Below are 17,527 nucleotides of genomic sequence, written 5' to 3' on the forward strand. Positions count from 1 at the left end.
GCTAGACCGGGGGTAGCCAACTCCGGTCCTCGAGGGCCCCTATCCAGCTTGTTTCCCATGTCTCCCTCCTTTAAAACACCTGAATCAAAAGATCAGCTCATCAGTAAGCTCTGCAGGAGCCTGATAATGATCCCTATTATTTGAGTCAGGTGTGCTGGAGGAGGGAGACATGGAAAACAAGCTGGATAGGGGCCCTCGATGACCGACGTTGGCTACCCCTGATCTAGACTATTTGAATACATCACATACAGTTTTGGAATGTTTTAAAAAAACAAAAAAACAATTACTATAATATTTGATCTGTTTAAAGTTCAATCAATTGTAGCTATGGTTACTGTAATGCCTGTCTCAGACCCACATTACGCTGAAAAAAAAAAATCAATAAACAGATCGATTGACATATAAGCAGATCTCAAAATAGTGCAGTAACAGTAGATGTGTGTTTTGGGAACAGGGTGGAGGTTGAGAGACACGTAGTCAAAAATTCTTTCAAATAGGAACTGGAAGAAAAGGGTGCATAAGAAAGAGTATTATCAATTCATTGGCGCATGTTATGTTCTTAACACATTTTTTTGTGAGCCAGAATTGTTGTTTAATGTCTATAATTCATCCCTTCCCATTGCTATAGATAATGGCATTTACATTAAGAAAGGGGTCAAGAACCTTTTTCACTCAGAACCATTTACACCTCTTTCTCACAGGAGAAAACAAGAGAAACACAAAAGAAAAATAAAATTTGAATAAAACAGAATATGACTTCTTTTTTTTTTTTTGCTTTGAAGCTAATGTGTAGTCTCACATTGTTTAGCGTGGAAAGAAACAATTACATTATACAGTAATTTCTTTATGAAATTGATGAACTGCAGCAGAGAACAAGACATGTTGATCACACTTTTAGCACATACTTTGGGATTTACAAAAAGTAAACCTTATGTAAATTGATTTAGAACAGAGTTCCGGCTTACTTTTCAACGTCAAAACAAGCCCTCGATGGGTAGCTCATCAACCTCTCTAACATGGCCACCATGTTGGCATCTTGGTAAAATAGACTTATACAGCACACTGGTGGATGCGTCTTCATATCTACATTCCCCTCCATTTTGGAGTCTCTGCATATTGTCCAGAAATTATTTATACAGTATTTAGGGAAGGCAAGCATGAGAATACTTAAGGATTTTTTTCATCAAATATTGATTTCGGAGTTACTTCGTAACTGGATCGCTCGTAACCCGGCATTGTTGTTCCAGGGTCAGCAGAACTTCAGGCTTAATCTTCATTTAATAGGGATGGGCCAATGGCCATACTACACCATTTGAATGTGATATAATTCAATGGCAATCAATAGCCAAAGGGTGCCACAGCAGAGGAATAGAAGAGCCAAATATGGCTTGCGAACCATTGGTTACTGACCCATATTGGAGGAGGATACATACTGTAAGAAACCAAGTGTATTAGCTGGGTATACCTGTACAATGTGATGAGATCCAATGTAATTTTTTTTAAAATTTACAATGATGAATTTCAACACTTGCATTGTTTAACTATTTGAAATAATAACATACTCGTGTGGTGACTGACTCATTTGTGGGAAAACAATATGCCATTGACCAACTACTGTACAGATGAATAATATTTCGGCCAGATGCCAACTTTCTATCTTTTCAATAGAAAGGCATAAGGGCTCATATTATGAATAACACCAATAGAGCTATAGTATAAAAATGGTCAGATTGTGCGCTATATTTCTACAGCGTAAAATTTAAGGAAAAGAAGGACCAATGGGTGTACTGATGAATGGATGATGATTACGTATACAGGGGAGAGTAGAAAACTATAATTTACAGTGACAGTCCAGGTTTTACTGTCACAGTCCCTGTGCTGCCATATTGTGCTGCATATGTAATTCCCAGTATCATGTTTTGTGGCGATTCAGCACTATTGCAACAATGGAAATCCTACAAAGCAGAGTGAGATTCACAACAACATTCACACGTTCAAAATTACAGGGAGCGCTATATCTCTGAGCAACAATCTAACTTCAATTGCCTTTAAGCATCTTGCAAGTTTATTTTTAGCTCATTCTGACCTGAACTAGAATAGGCCTGCAGCCTGCACAGTGAGGAGAAAACATGCAGTGTTGTGCTTTATAATGAAGATCCATACCTTAAAAACAGCCCAAGCAGAAACTTAGACCTTTGACGCATTTATTATGACTATTCCTGATGTTATCATTACTGTTGTTTATAACATTTCCCCCTGCTAATGGTGGCGCTGCACTGACTCATAGCGATCTGCCAGGCATATAATGCAACCGTGATTTAATGGAAAGAAGGTCTTCATTCGAGACCGCTTTTTTAGACTTGAGAATGCCATGCATTATGTATGACGACAACCTTCATCACACTCCGCTGTTGGAAACACTGGACACTGGAAATGCTAGTTTTCATTAGTGCTTACATGGGTTTTGTCTTAAATGAGGCGTTAAGTAAACCCTGTTAACTTTGCAAGATGGCAAGGTGATTACATTTCAAATATGATCTGAAAGTCCATGCTTTCCTGGTCAGCTTTTGTTGGGGAAGACAATGACAAAACTTTTTCAAGAAACTAGAAAATAACGTAATTTAATGTATATGGAAATTATATTCAATAGTATTCGTCTGAATGGTGAACACCCCTCCTACTGACTTCGAGGGTTAGTAATATAAAGCTCCAGCCTTTCATGTATGGACTTCGCATGTTTTCCAGCTAGTCTATTGCCATCACTCAAAAAATGTGCTGGGTTGGTTTAAGACTGTAAAAATTGTGTGTGATTAAATGTAAAGTTTCAACGTAAACACAACTCAAGCGTAATTACAAATTGATCTGTGAATTGGAAAAAAAAAAAAAAACTAAGACATTGGGCATCCACAGAATATAAAGAAAACCAATTTTTTCACCAATTTGTAGCATTGTATTAAACCTAAGCAAAATGTTAGAATGGTAAAGTGATGAGAAATTTACAGCGAGGGTTAACTTCAAACTATGTATCCCATTTTTGTTTTTGTTAAGGTCACACCACCTGATGAGCTTCCACCGGTCATGACGCATAGAGGGAAGGAAGTGGCTAAATGTTTGTATGTTTACCTCTAACTTGGCTGGAGCTCCGATCAAACACTCAGAACATGAAAAAGTCAATGATACCATTTCCCTTATAAAACCCCAATTCCACTGAAGTTAAGAAATGAGTTTGAATAGTAAAAGAGCCAGCCCTGCAGTCCAAACCTGTCTCCTACTGAAAATATGTTGCGCATTATGAAGCATAAAATACAGGAATAGCCACGATCCGATCACGTAATCGGAAATTGGGTCGATCAGGCCATTTGTTAGAGGATCGGAATCAGGTGAAAAGGATCGGGTTTTTAAATAAAAAAAATAATAATAAGGGGTAAAAAGTAACAAAATAATCCAGAAATACAATAGCATTGTCAAATATGTTTTATACTCCGCAACACTCCCTGAAAAAGCAGAAGAGGAAGGACCATAAACAGCCCTAATAGGAGAACATTCTCGAAGCTAACGCAGGAACTTAATGGGTAGCTGCTAGAGTGGTAATATCTGCTGTGTGGAAATATTTTACCATCGAACGGGGAGCAACAACAACAGCGACTTGCAATGTGTGCAAGTGGGCATTTCTCATAGTGGTAAGGATAGAATTCTTTGTAGGGCTATGTTGTATATACATGCAAGGTGCCCCAAAAATGCATACACTCTTTAGCAGTTGATAAGCAAATTGTCAAAGGATTTTTTTTTTTTTTGTAGATTAAACTTATTGAATCAATGATGTCCGCCAGACTAAACTTTGAAGGAAGGAAATTCATTCTGAAATGCAACTGGAAATATGAAAATACAGTTCAGGTGTGAACATGTCATGTACACATTTTTGGAACACCCTTTATAGGGCAATATGGCGAAAAATACTTTTTTTTCTCGATATCGAATCGGGACTCGGTATAGACATCAAGCAAGAATGGGAAATAATTCTACAAGTTTAAAAAATGAGAGTCCTCAATTCACAAATGCTTATTGAATGTTGTTACAGGGTTCATACACCTTTTTCATGTTCAAATTCAAGCACTTTTGAAGGACTTTTAAGACCAATTTTCTAGTTTTGTCCCGGCTTTTTTGGAAAATGTTGCTGCCATAAAATTCTCAGTTAATGATTACAGTTTATCAGTTTGGACATTATATATCTTGTCTTTGTCATGTATTTAATTATATATAGGCTGAACATGATTTGCAAAACATTGTATTCTGTTCTATGGTTAACACAACGTCTTAACTTCATCAAAATCGGGAAAGTAACGCTATCATTTTTTAACCACAAATGCGAAAATCAAAAATCCGCAAAGTAGAAACAGAGCTTATATGATTTAAGCATTGGAAAAAGATGCATACAAGACGTGTTTTCCCCCCAAAGTATAATAATAATTAAAAAAAAAAAAAAAAAAAAAAACCTTACATGAACATGAATATTTATTTTTAAAGGTTTTTAAGCAATAAAAATGTAATAATTATGATATTAATAAGATATACATATACTAGTATATAAAAGAAAGCAATGATTATAGATGTATACATGCACATATCTTAACATTATTAAATAATGTAATTATTAATTCTTTTTTAATTGAAAAAAATCTGCGATGGACTGAGGGCGTGAAGTTTGAAGCACGAAGTAGCGAGGGATCTCTGCATTTAGTTTTTTGTTTGTTTGGTTGGTTTTTTACCGCTCATTCATAAAAAAAAAAAAAAAAGATTCCTAATAGAAACGTAAAGTCCTATAATATAAAAATAATATTTTAAACAATCCATACTGGAGACATGGGAGTGCCCAGGATGAATTCATACACACACACAGCTTTTTCTCTCCCTTCAGGATATTGATTGTGAGCTTCAGCTGAACCCTGCATCACATGGCTGATGCCTGATTACAGAATAAGATACACTTTAACAAGACTGTTCCAGTATTATTGTATGTGTGAGAGCTTGTGTGTGCCTGTTTATGTGCATATCAAAACTGAAAAAATATGGTTTTATGCAAAGTGGTTTATAATATGCAACAAAAAGGTGTGATTTGTCGATCCAGTAGATTATGCAATTTTTTTTATAATTGATTCATTTTAAATCACTGATCAATAAATATATTGTAATTAATGCTTGAATTGTAAAAAACTCAATATTCCAAAATAAGGAACACCATCAATAAGGCATTATAAAACTTCCATTTACTATACAAGACCGTTTATGTCTGTCAGGCCTTTGCAGTAAAAATGTTTGGGATTGACTTGCAATATTACATTAGATAGCTAGACTGATAGTGGACAGAATACAAAATGCTGCTAAATAAGATAAGATAATAAGCAAAGCTTTAATTGGTGAATTGTTTAACTCAACACAGGCCATTTACCCACCAGGATTTTCACTGTAATGCCAACTAATTTGTGACTCAGTGATCAATGATACTCAACCATTGACAACAAAGCCATTTTATGATATGAATTTGTGTAAATATCAGTAATGATTAAAATATAAGCTGCCACTCTCGAATACAAAAAGTAATGGATGCAGAAGTTCATAGATGTGATTTAAATGTCATTTTCAGGCTTCTCGAAGATTTAAAAGGTCAAGGCTGTAAAGCACATCGAGTGCAAGCAGACTCCTACCAAACCAAATGACTGAATCAAATCTATTACCACATGGGACACGATGAACCCGTATGGGACCACGCCCAAACAAGTGGTGAGTAACGACAGGGAGACAAGGCTTGGGGGAAGCATGGGCCTTGAAACCTTTATGGAGGTCCCTGGAGAAAATAAGCTAGAGGGGGTATTTAGACAAAAAGGCCACACCCAGTCACTGCCATGTCAAGCTCAGACAAGTGCAGACACACTTTCTGAAACAAGTGATCGATGACATTATCAGTAACATGATGTCCTTCATTGTTTCTGCCATTGCGTAAACAAGACAACTAGGTGCACAGGGAGACGAGCAGCCGCCTTCCAGGCAGAGCCCTGCATTAACTGATTGCTTTTGCTATGTGGAGCCACCGACCTAAAAGTGCATTTTTCTTACAGTGACGTAGTTTAGAGCAGTCTACAAGAACGTATACTGGATGCTGAAATGGGCAATGTAAAGATTTTTTTAATCAATAAATCGATGCCTCACTTTCAAAAGATTTTACTTCATTTATAGGTTATTACATGATATCAACACGGTCTCTATTGATTACTAGTCATTATATTTACGTTCTGACTATTCATTTCTCTTTGAAGTGCAAAGTGAGTCCCTCAGCTTCAGGTATCCATGATGGCTGATTGCAAACCTTTTTAAATGACAAAAGGCCCTACAGACGAGGGAGGAATCGTTATGAAGCAGAATTAAAACAGGATGCAGCAAAAGTGGGAGTTGCACAATTAAACAGTTTAAAGCAGAGAGAATGTTGTTTATGTAGACTAGTCAGTAATTCGAACATTAGACACTCGCTAATAACAATTAACGCAGCTACGAATAACCAATTTATCAACAACTAACCAATGATCGATGTTGCAAACGCGATGCTAGGTGGCTCCAATAATACCTGACTTTAGCCGATAGCCTACAAACTACGCCCACATGATGCTACGGTAGATATCACATAATATAGAACTAGATGCAAATGATGAGCGGCAGTAGCATCATGTATAAAGAACTCGATGCGTTATTAAACAGCCGCCATCTTGAAGCAGTAGACCTCTCAGAAAGGCTCTGTTGTAGAGAAACCTCCGAGCGAACCTAAGTGATTTTATCTAAAATGCTCCTAAATCAGCAAAATCTATCTTTAAATTATGAAACAGTTTTAAAACTTACACATGTCGAAAGTAGACAGAAGGGAACTAATGCAATAACGGGAGCAATTTTAACAAGGTTACTATCTAGTTATCGCAATATCCGCAATACCCCTGTGTCTAGTTAAGTCTAGGATAAAGAATTGGGATAGGGCCAATTGTCCCAAAAACCCTTTAAACTTCACATTGTGCGACTTGTTTTTTTTTTTTTTTTTTTTTTTTTTTTGAGAAGAAAAAACATGAAAATGATCACCAGTTACTTTGCCAAGTAACGAATTACTCTTACATTCAGGTAACTCAGTTACTAACGCAATTACTTTTGGGGAGAAGTAATTTGTAACTGTAATTAATTATTTTTATAAAGTAAGATTAACAACACTGCTCATACCGTGTTCGCATTATGCACACACTCTCTTTCTCAAGACAGACAGTTGCCAGCCAGAAACAAAAACACGTTTTACAACCGCGAGACACACTAAACACACTGAAGTTAACTCTCGTAGCTGGTGGGAAACGTTCATGACAGTGTTTACTAACCTTTAATTTTGTATAAATACGAAATCATATTGGAGGTATTGCCTCCTCGGCAGCCACCCTCCGCAAACATGTTTTACATGACAGTTGGCCCTCCTCCTCTAAGCCACGGCCGTCTAAGTATTCCCATAACAGCTATTTCATTTTCTTCGATGGAGTAAAAAGTCCAGCCATTGTGTTGCACAGCTAACATACTGACACTGAGCAACAACCGGTGGGGGAGGGTTGAGCCTTACAGCTGCAAGAGAGGGATTTTCCATGCATTTGTGCATTCCATGCACAAAATATCTAATACCTTAGGGATGGTATGACGGAAAATTTCTGCGGTTTTGAAACCGGTAATCGGCATGTCTACTTCCATTCCATTAAAGCACTAATTCTAAAAGATGTTATATATTTTGAGCCGATAAATACACAAACACACACACCGTCAGCACAATAATGAAATACTGTATTAGTACAATGTATATCAACATAAAATTTCCTTTGTTTTTTGTTTATCATTCTCACCTACTGCTTGTGTACAAAACTATCCAAGAGAGTGACTATAGTCCCATCTGCATGCTAATCTCATCTGGCATCAGCTTTTGCTAAATGTATTGAGGCATGAAGTGATTTCACCTCTGAGTTGAATGTAACAGGAATGGAGAACCATGTGACCTACTACTCACTGCAGCAGCACACAGCTAGTATACCCGGAATCCTAAGCCTTCACGCAAACACTGGGGAAGAGGGGTTCATGATGGCTGGCAATTAGTTAGACATAAGAACAGTTAGAAAAAAAAAGATGAACATTTCATCTTATTTTATAATTAAATTCTGATAAGATATCCATTTTAGACTGACTAAAAATTAAGATAATGTTGCTCAGGGTATCTGATGGGAGGTTTCAAAAATACAAACTGTAGAAGAGACCTCCAAGCCTCTGAGACTTCTATTGATCACAAGCCACGCCTCTGTCATTCTGTATACCTCTAGCAGGAAAAACAATTCGAAGGCCATAAATAATTAACCTCTATGGAATATGGCTATCTCCATTGTTTCTGTTCCTGACACATAACCTTATCTCTCAAGGACTGATCAGTATTTTCCAGACGATAAAGAACACCTTTTTCATGGCTTGGCTGGTCCTGTGACTTGTACCTGGACTTGTACCTGGGAGCAAATAGTTGGGTTTTTTTTCAGACAGACACCCACAAGAGGGCACAACTGCCTCGTCATAGGACCTTCTCAAATAGTGGGGCGGGCCCCCCCAGGGGGGCAGAGAGAGAGGCTGGGGGTGGTGCATGTGACCTTGGGGAACATACTTTTTTTGTCTTACTAGAATAAAGTCTAATTGCACATCCACTCAGTGGGTGGCAGTGCCACTCTCATTTTCAGCGTGTGTGCAGTATTATTGAACCAAACAAGAGCACACAGCAAAAAGCACTGGAGATACGAAAAGTTCAGTCAAAGAAATATGTCGAAGTGTATGTAGTATTTACCTTTTGGCTTTTACTATTAGTACAGAGGGAGACGAGGAAAGACCAGACTGTTTACTTTGTCTGAAAATGTTCGCAGCAGACAGCAGGAATTATTTATTTCAGCGAGTGCCAAATATTGCCAACAGTCCTCCCGCTTTGTCAGTGTTACATCAGTAAACCAGCGAGCACTGTCAGCATCATATACGGTGGCATACCAAGTTGCTCAGTGCAAAATAACCCCACACCATAGCAAAGGAGCTGATATTGCCTGCAGCAAAAATAAAAACTGTTCTTCTGTCCAATGCCACGGCATATTTTTTCTATGAATTTTTGTTTTTTCGGTCTAATTGTTTGATATATTGTCCTCATGAGTTAATGTTGCTAGTCAATTTGAATTTATTGTTATTTATTGATTTTGTAAAATTGTATTTTTATACCAAACAGTCATAAAATGTATCTTGAGTGTATTTTTACAGAATGGATATGTTTTTTGTTTTTTTTCCACACTTTATTGTAGGTTGATCTATATTACGTTTTTATTTAATATTGAAAAGAACACAATGTTATGCAGAGGTGTACTTTAATTATAAGAATTTTATATACATATGATACTACAGTATATTTACAGTGGCGGCAGAGAGTTGGGGGGTGTTTACGTCTTCCTGGGGGGAATGTAACAGAAAATAATTGAGAAACACTGCCATAGGAGGATCTTTCTTGACATGTTTTCAGAGCATGCCCAGCTGTATGGGTGGCGAGAAGTTACAAACATGATGGTAGGCAGGGAAGACACGCCGAACAATAATCGGGCAAAATCTTCGATATTATGTATACATTTTAACGTCTGAAGACACCAGGGAGGTTTTGAGAGAAGATTAAAATATAGTATGTATCGCCAACAAAATCAAAGTAATTCAAAACCCTCAAATTATTTTGTTTAACGGAAAGTTGGATGGATTTCTTCAGCAAAGCACAATGCTGTAAATGTGCTGAAAGTGGATTGAATATACGCATATTATATTTTAAATACCGTATTTTTCAGACTATAAGTCACAGCTTTTTTTTTTATAGTTTGGCTGGGGGTACGACTTATACTCTGGAGCAACTTATGTGTGAAATTATTAACACATTTTATCATTTCACATGTTATTTTGGTGTTTTGGAGTGACACTGATGATTTGGTAAACTTTTTAGCATGTTCTTTATGCTACAGTTATCTGAATAACTCTTAATAGCTATGTTACATTAACATACCGGCCACGTTCGCATTTTGTTGTTCATGCATCATGTAACATTATCATACTGTACTAGAGCTGAAACGAATACTCGAGCAACTCGAGTAACTCGAGTGTAAAAACTGATCCGAGTAATTTTATTCACCTCGAGTAATCGTTTATTTTTACAGCTCTAAGCATCACGTTTTGCTCGGACTACTTTTAATGCGGGACAACGCACTGATGTCACGTGCGTAGAGGAAGAAGCAAAAAAAAAAAAAACACTGCAGCTGACAGCTGCTACAAACGACGCCGACGTTGCTAAATACTAGCCCGCACAATGCTACGTTGGTAGCAGGTAGCGTCTGATGAGTCTCAGAGATCACATGTATGTTGAACTAGATGCGAAATGACAGACTCGGCCGCATCTGGGCAGCGTTAGTAAACAGCCGCCATCTTAAAGCAGTAGAGCGCTAATAAAGAGCGCTAAGCGCTAATAAATAAGATTAACGTTACTGTTACTGGCTCACGTAACATTAGCTCTGCGGAGGGCTAGGTTTCTATTAATTATGACCGCTGTCAATGTGTGGCTAACGTGTCTTACATACAGGCTTTAACATAACATAGCGATGTGGAGTGATGAGGGTGTAAAATAAAAACTCAATAATGCTAACTATCAATTTTAGCTCAGTAGTCATTGCTTGATAAAACACCAAGTAGCACTGGTCCCTAATGTGCTCCAATACAGCCTGTATCATACATTTATTTTGAACATTGCAAAAACTCAAAATCCTATCAGGACTTACAGTTTAGACTAACTTAAAACTTAACTAGGACTTAAAAATGGCTTGTCACAAATAGAAATTCAATTGAAACACGTGGGAAAAAATCCTAACTTTTAAGTGATGTGTGTTATCAAGCGTAACAGCATTTTTAGTGATATATATATGTATTTTTTTAAAAAAATAAAATAAAATCTAAAGGTTTTTTGAGTGAAAGCAATGAATGTCTTTCTTTTTTTTATTCTAGTTACATCTGAGATGTAATTGTTGGCTGTTTTCAACAATATATATCGAAAATAAAGACATTGATTGACTGAAAATGGTTCAAGATTAGATGAAATGTCTTGTTTTCTCACGTATATTTATAATTGCCCTTCACCTAAAAATATATTTGTTTTATCCGATTACTCGATTAATCGATAGAATTTTCAGTTGATTACGCGATTACTAAAATATTCGATAGCAGCAGCCCTATACTGTACACTTAATCAGCATGTTGTTCTCTATTGTATTTTTATTCTAAATTGCCTTTCAAGATGACATATCTGTTCTATGTGTTGGATTTTAGCAAGTAAATTTCCCCCCAAAATGCGACTTATGCTCCGGTGCGACTTATATATGTTTTTTTCCTTTTCGTTGGGCATTTTTGTGGCTGGTGCGACTTATAATCAGGTGTGACTTATAGTCCGAAAAATACAGTAATCGTCACTAAATAACAAATGAAAATAACACAAAATATAGTTTTTTTTTTGTTACTTTAGTTTGGTTCAAAAAGTTGGAAAATATTAGAAACCATTTACAGTATATCATCTTATATCAAAAGCTATTAGGTTGTCTTAATCACATCTGTTCCATGGCTGCAGGCCATTTCCAGAGAGCTGATCACTTTGTTGTTCTTGTAAATATAGCTACTGTATGTTAAAGACTATGCATATGTACATGTGTACATCAGATAGGAAAAACAATTTGGCCAACGTCTATGTGTGGGTTCATGCTAAAAATGATGTGGCGTGGTGGTTGTCAGGAATAATTTATGAAAATGAACTAATGATCAGGAAAATAAATACTTCCTACTTAAACTATAGTTGAATTTAACTTCTGAGTTCAATATATGACGACAAATCTTAACAAAGGAATTAATCAATCAGGAATTAGACTAAATCCCTAATGCCCTTTTAATCAATTTATTCTACGCTATGACATTCTATTAGCTTGGCAAATGCCCCTCTCAGTTCCAGGTGCACATCACGTCGTTAAAGGCATGAACTCAGGAAGACAATGTTGTCTGTTCTGGAGTCAACATATAGATGCACACACTAAGATGAAGCTATCTGTCTTTAACACATGGTCTGCATCACACCGATTCCACATTGCCATTCTACTTTACACTGCTGACAGCTATTGTTACAAAGAGTGATGATTGCATTCATTACATTGTACAATCTCTGCCCTTTCACAAACTTTGCTGTGTTTACTCTCATGCTCTCCGTCACCTGAGACATGCATTCTAGTCACCTTGCAACTAGCATCACATTTACTAAATCTGAACTCAGAAAACAGGTGTTTAAAACAGGTAACAACAACAATCCGTAGGTCACGTGCTAGGCTCAAGAACCGGGGGTGTGACTACTGCCTGATACTTATTTAATGTATTTGTAAAATGGATTTAAAAAACATGCATGTTTTTGGAACATGGAAGGAAACTGGGGTATCATATCCATAGAAGAACAGGCAAACATTAAGAGGCTGGGATTTGAAAACATCCTTTTAACTGTGAGATGGCAGATGTGCTATTTGCTATTATTGTAAATATACTAATCTATGTAGACTGACATTTGAATTAATGCTAAATCCCAGGCTTAAGGGGAAAAAGTTGCACTAATCATTCATTATGGCTACAATCTAACTAGAGCGTCGTATATGCAAGCTGTAAGAGGCAAAAGCATCTTATTTCTGGATCATGACAGACACTTCTGTGTCAAACGTTCACATTTGAAGGAAAAAAGCAAGGCCTTTCTAAAAAAAGATGTTGAAAAGTGCTATGTTATAAATCTATTGTTTGGGCCCTGAAAGTGGAGGATCAGTTGTTTTCACAAACACCCATGATGGTTGGGTCTGTTGGGTAGAGTTCATCACACAACCATTTCCAGAATGTACCTTGTTCAAAGATTGCCGGGAAGATGACACCTATCCCAGCTAATTGCGGTCAAGGATAGATTATCAACCGTGTCCCACCCTGGCCTCACCAAAGCCAAGGCATACACTGAACTACCGGAAAAGGTTCACTTCCATAACAAAAACAAAACTCATTGTTTTTTTTGTTGTTGTTTTTTTTTTCCTAAACACAAACTTGACCTCTTTTAACACCAAAAAAAACAAAAATAACAAAATATAAGAGAAATTAGTACTGACTCTCCTGCGATGGTGGCTGTCGTTATATATAAGGCATTTTTAAAACACTTAAAGCATGCACTTTTTGAGGCCTTTCAAACAGTACAATTAATTAATTATACCGGTGTCAGGGCATAGGCGAACTAGGCGGTTGCCTTGGGCGCCATCTAGTGGATGGGTGCCAAATTGCTTTGGGGAAAAAAAAATCTTGAACACTGGGGACGTCGCGGCAGCAGCACGTCGGGGAACGGGAATCCTCTCCCGACACACCCGCGCCCGCAACCGCGTCCTCCTCAATGCGCGTACCGCAACGGACGACGCGTGTGGGCGGGCCCTCCAAGCATGGCGGGTAAGGGAAGTCGGGAAGTCAGATCCGTAACTGCTGGACAAGGTTTGGCTCTAAGGGCTGGGTCAGTCGTGCTGGGGTGCGAAGTGGGGCTGGGCGCACGCCGCGGCTGGGGGAGCAGCCACCCCGAAAATGTCTCATGCTACAGTTCCCGAATATTTTCAAAAATAACAAATACATTTTAACAGGCTACGTATACAAGATATTTGTAATTTATGAACTGTATTGGATTATCCACCAGCTATTTTGTGGCACTCATGAGGCAAGGAGGAACAGTTCATGCTTGCAATATGTAAACAGACCCACTTCACAAACAATGACATATACAGTGGTATGAAGAAGTATCTGAACCTTTTGAAATTTCTCACATTTCTGCATAAAATCACCATCAAATGTGATCTGATCCTTGTCCAAATCACACGGATGAAAAAACAGTTTCTGCTTTAACTAAAACCATACAAACATTTATTTATTTTCATATTTTAATGAGGATAGCATGCAAACAATGACACAAAGGGGAAAATAAGTAAGTGAACCCTCTGCCTAAGGAGAGTTAAAGAGCATTTGAAACCAATTTTTACCAAAAAATTTAAGTATGGTGTGTGCCCAATCACTGATGAGTGGTTTGAAAGCTGCCATGCCCACTATAAAATACAGACCTGGTAAGAATTGACCTGATGTAAAGCATCGTCTAATGTGCATCATGGCTCGGTCAAAAGAGCTGTCTGAAGACCTTCGATCAAGGATTGTTGATTTGTATAAAGCTGATAAAGGATACAAAACCATCTCTAAAGTCTGGATGTTCATAAATCGACAGTCAGAGAAGTTGTCTACAAATGGAGAGAGTTTGGCACTGTTGCTTGTCTCCCAAGGAGTGGCCATCCACCAAAGATGACTCCAAGAGTTCAGCGCAGAATACTCAGAGAGGTAAAAAAGAAGTCAGATATCTGTTATACTGCACAAATCAACTATATGTTATACTATGGCCAAGAATGGTGTTCATGGGAGTAATCCACAGAGGAAGGCACTGCTGTCTAAAAAAAACATTGTTGCTTGTTTAATGTTCGCAAAAAGGCACTTGGACACTCTACAGACATTTTGGCAAAAATATCTTGTGGACTGATGAAACGAAAGTTGAATTGTTTGGGAGTAACACACAACGTCATGTGTGGAGGAAAAATGGAATAGCTTACCAACATCAACACCTCATCCCCACCGTGAAGCATGGTGGAGGGAGCATCATGATTTGGGGCTGTTTTGCTGCCTCAGGACCTGGACAACTTGCAATCATTAATGGAAGAGTGAATTCAAAGGTTTATCAGGATATTTTGGAGGAAATCCTGAGGCCCTCTGTCAGACAGTTGAAGCTAAAAATAGGATGGAGGCTGACACAAACAATGATCCAAAACACAAGTAAATCAACTTCAGAATGGTTTCAGAAGAACAAAATGTACATTCTGGAGCGGCCAAGTCAAAGTCCAGACTTGAACCCCATTGAGATGCTTTGGCATTACCTAAAGACGGCGATTCATGCCAGACATCCCAGAATCTAACTGAACTACAGCAGTTTTGTAGAGAAGAATGGGCCAAGATTCGTCCTGATCTGCAGCTACAGGAAGCGTCTGGTTGAAGTTATTGCTGCCAAAGGGGTGACCACAAAATATTAAATGTGATGGTTCACTTTCTTATTTTTCCCTCTTGTCAGTGTTGACCAAACAAAGCTTCTTGAAGCAATGAAACTTTGCAGCCAATTGTTTCAAAGCTTCATAGTGTTTCATTTGCTCTCTGGCACTATCAAGTGGTCTTGAAGCCCAAGAGGTGAACAGTGTTGAGAATTCTATGGCTGTTTGAGAAAATATGTGCTTGTATTACTACATGAACAACATGCAACAAGTGCAATATTTTGCTATTCATTTTTACTTAGAAATAATAGCTTTCCCATAGTGTTTTGGTTTTAAAATGTATACACCCTCTAAGTTTTGAAAATACAATATTTAAAAAATATACTGTATATATGTACAGTCATTTGGATGCGGGGTTTGGAGGGGTCTTTTAACTACACTTTCTCCTAGGGCACCTATAGTCACCCTGGCCCAGCAATGCCTGATGTCCAAAAAGTTCTGTGTATAGTCTGTATAGCTGATACGACTGCAAACAGTGCCAAATACAATAAGAACCAAAAGTCTAATGAACCACCACAATAACAAACACTATGGTGGGTGGTAATACAAGCAGACTGCACATATGTAGGTGGTTCCAAGTATTATTCGCTATACCAAGCAAGGTATATGCTAATACTTATGCTATACCAGGAAGCCTGTATGAAATCATAGCAATTAATATTTTAAGGCTTTTTATATTAAAGTCTCCTGATTGCATCCAAGTAAGTGAGCTCATATGCCCCACCCAGCAATGATGGAGGAGTAAAGTGTGCCTAGCACTACAGTCCATTACTGAAATCACATTAGTGTCAGGGAGAAACATAAGAGGGTGAAAAACATCCACAATTTCCTGCCTTACATTACCAAAGAAAGGCACCGGATTCCACTAGGTTCTCCATGTTGATATATCATAAAATCTAACTCTTGTTAAGACATAAATACATGATCCAAGCCTCTCCTCTTCACTTAATGGGGGATAGAAGCGTCACTACAGGCCTAGTGTTGTTGACAACTCGCTCAGTTTATCTGACACTCATCCTGATGCACAATCACTATCATTAACACAGGGGTTATTTTCACTGTAAAGGGGCTTCTACCCAGAGGGTAAACACAACAGAGTTGCGATGTGAGGACCAGCGTGAATGTGACAGACGCGGCAACGCCTATCACCGCTGTCTCCCCAGCATCACTCAGTGGTCCCACGGACCGGTTGACACCCACCTGACGTATTCGGCTCTGTTGCAGCGACGGCGGTTGGCCACCCTCCGGGGATGTGTTGTTCGAAGAGGAGAGTTTCAGGTCGGAGCCACCGCCCCTAGAGAGAGCATCTTCGGGGCTACTGGACATTTTGTCTGGCTGCAGCTACAAGCGACGCGGTCAAAAGTCGAGGAATGGGGGTGGGGGGTTCCTTTCGCCGGTCCAAGACGTGATGTGAGTGCGCAGGCCTCGGAATCCACACGGTTATTGGGTGTTCACTCCATGGCTTTGTGAGAGCAGTCTGTGATAAGGGGAAAATAAACGCTAGTGTTGTTTTAGAGGGCTACTGAGTGCTTCCTGTGATCATGGGATGCTTCTGTAGCCTGAGCGCATGGACGTGAACGCGCCTCTGACGCGCTTCCCCGAAACGCTGCAGAATCAATGGTGCATTCAGGGTCATTTAGTAACTCCCATACAAATTTGTACTACCGCATATAACAAATTCAAAACTATATATATACACAGATTTCCTCTCCATATATACATTATATGGCTCGTCTCTCTAAAATTAAAGCAATAACACGCAAAATACATCCCGTTCTTGAACGTACTTTAGAAAGATGGTATGAAATACTGTTATTACCGATGGTCATTGAATGCAACGAAATGCAGGACCCATCGCTTGTTTTGCTTCTGTTGCCTCAATCCTTCAGATATTACACTGCAGTGTCCATGGAAGGAAAAGTTAATTCAGTGTAGTTTCCTTGTCACATTAAAAACTGTTATAAAAACTACAATCCTAGCTGGCAGGTACATAATAAAGCTCCTTGCCACTTTCCTTGCGGTCCCAAATTACACATGGGTCTCTTCAGATTTTCAGGCAGGGTAAAAAATACAATATGTTTTGGTACAGAATCACCAAAGTGGTAGCAGTTACTGTATGTTTTTTAAATCAATTTAATCGGGTTAAAACGTTTTTTTTTTGTTTTGTTTTTTCTATTCGTTTATTTAGCTCTTGTGAATGGTCAGCACTGCCAATGAAATTTGAGACGCAATCAGGTTTTAGCGAGTCATTC

General features: G+C 38.2%; 1 protein-coding gene across 3 annotated transcripts in view; it reads right to left on the bottom strand.

Annotated features, from left to right (window-relative positions):
• Window positions 1–16,868, bottom strand: part of LOC130919997 (ankyrin-2-like) — a 127,560-nt gene extending 110,692 nt beyond the window's left edge. For all 3 annotated transcript variants that reach the window (XM_057842703.1, XM_057842699.1, XM_057842702.1), the window contains exon 1: window positions 16,476–16,868. In XM_057842703.1, the coding sequence (XP_057698686.1) occupies window positions 16,476–16,601 (126 nt within the window). In that variant the 5' untranslated portion in view covers window positions 16,602–16,868. The remainder of the gene's footprint in view (window positions 1–16,475) is intronic.
• Window positions 16,869–17,527: the final 659 nt, after the last annotated feature.

Source organism: Corythoichthys intestinalis, chromosome 8 (genome assembly GCF_030265065.1).
Source record: "Corythoichthys intestinalis isolate RoL2023-P3 chromosome 8, ASM3026506v1, whole genome shotgun sequence".
NCBI classification, from domain to species: Eukaryota; Metazoa; Chordata; class Actinopteri; order Syngnathiformes; family Syngnathidae; genus Corythoichthys; species Corythoichthys intestinalis.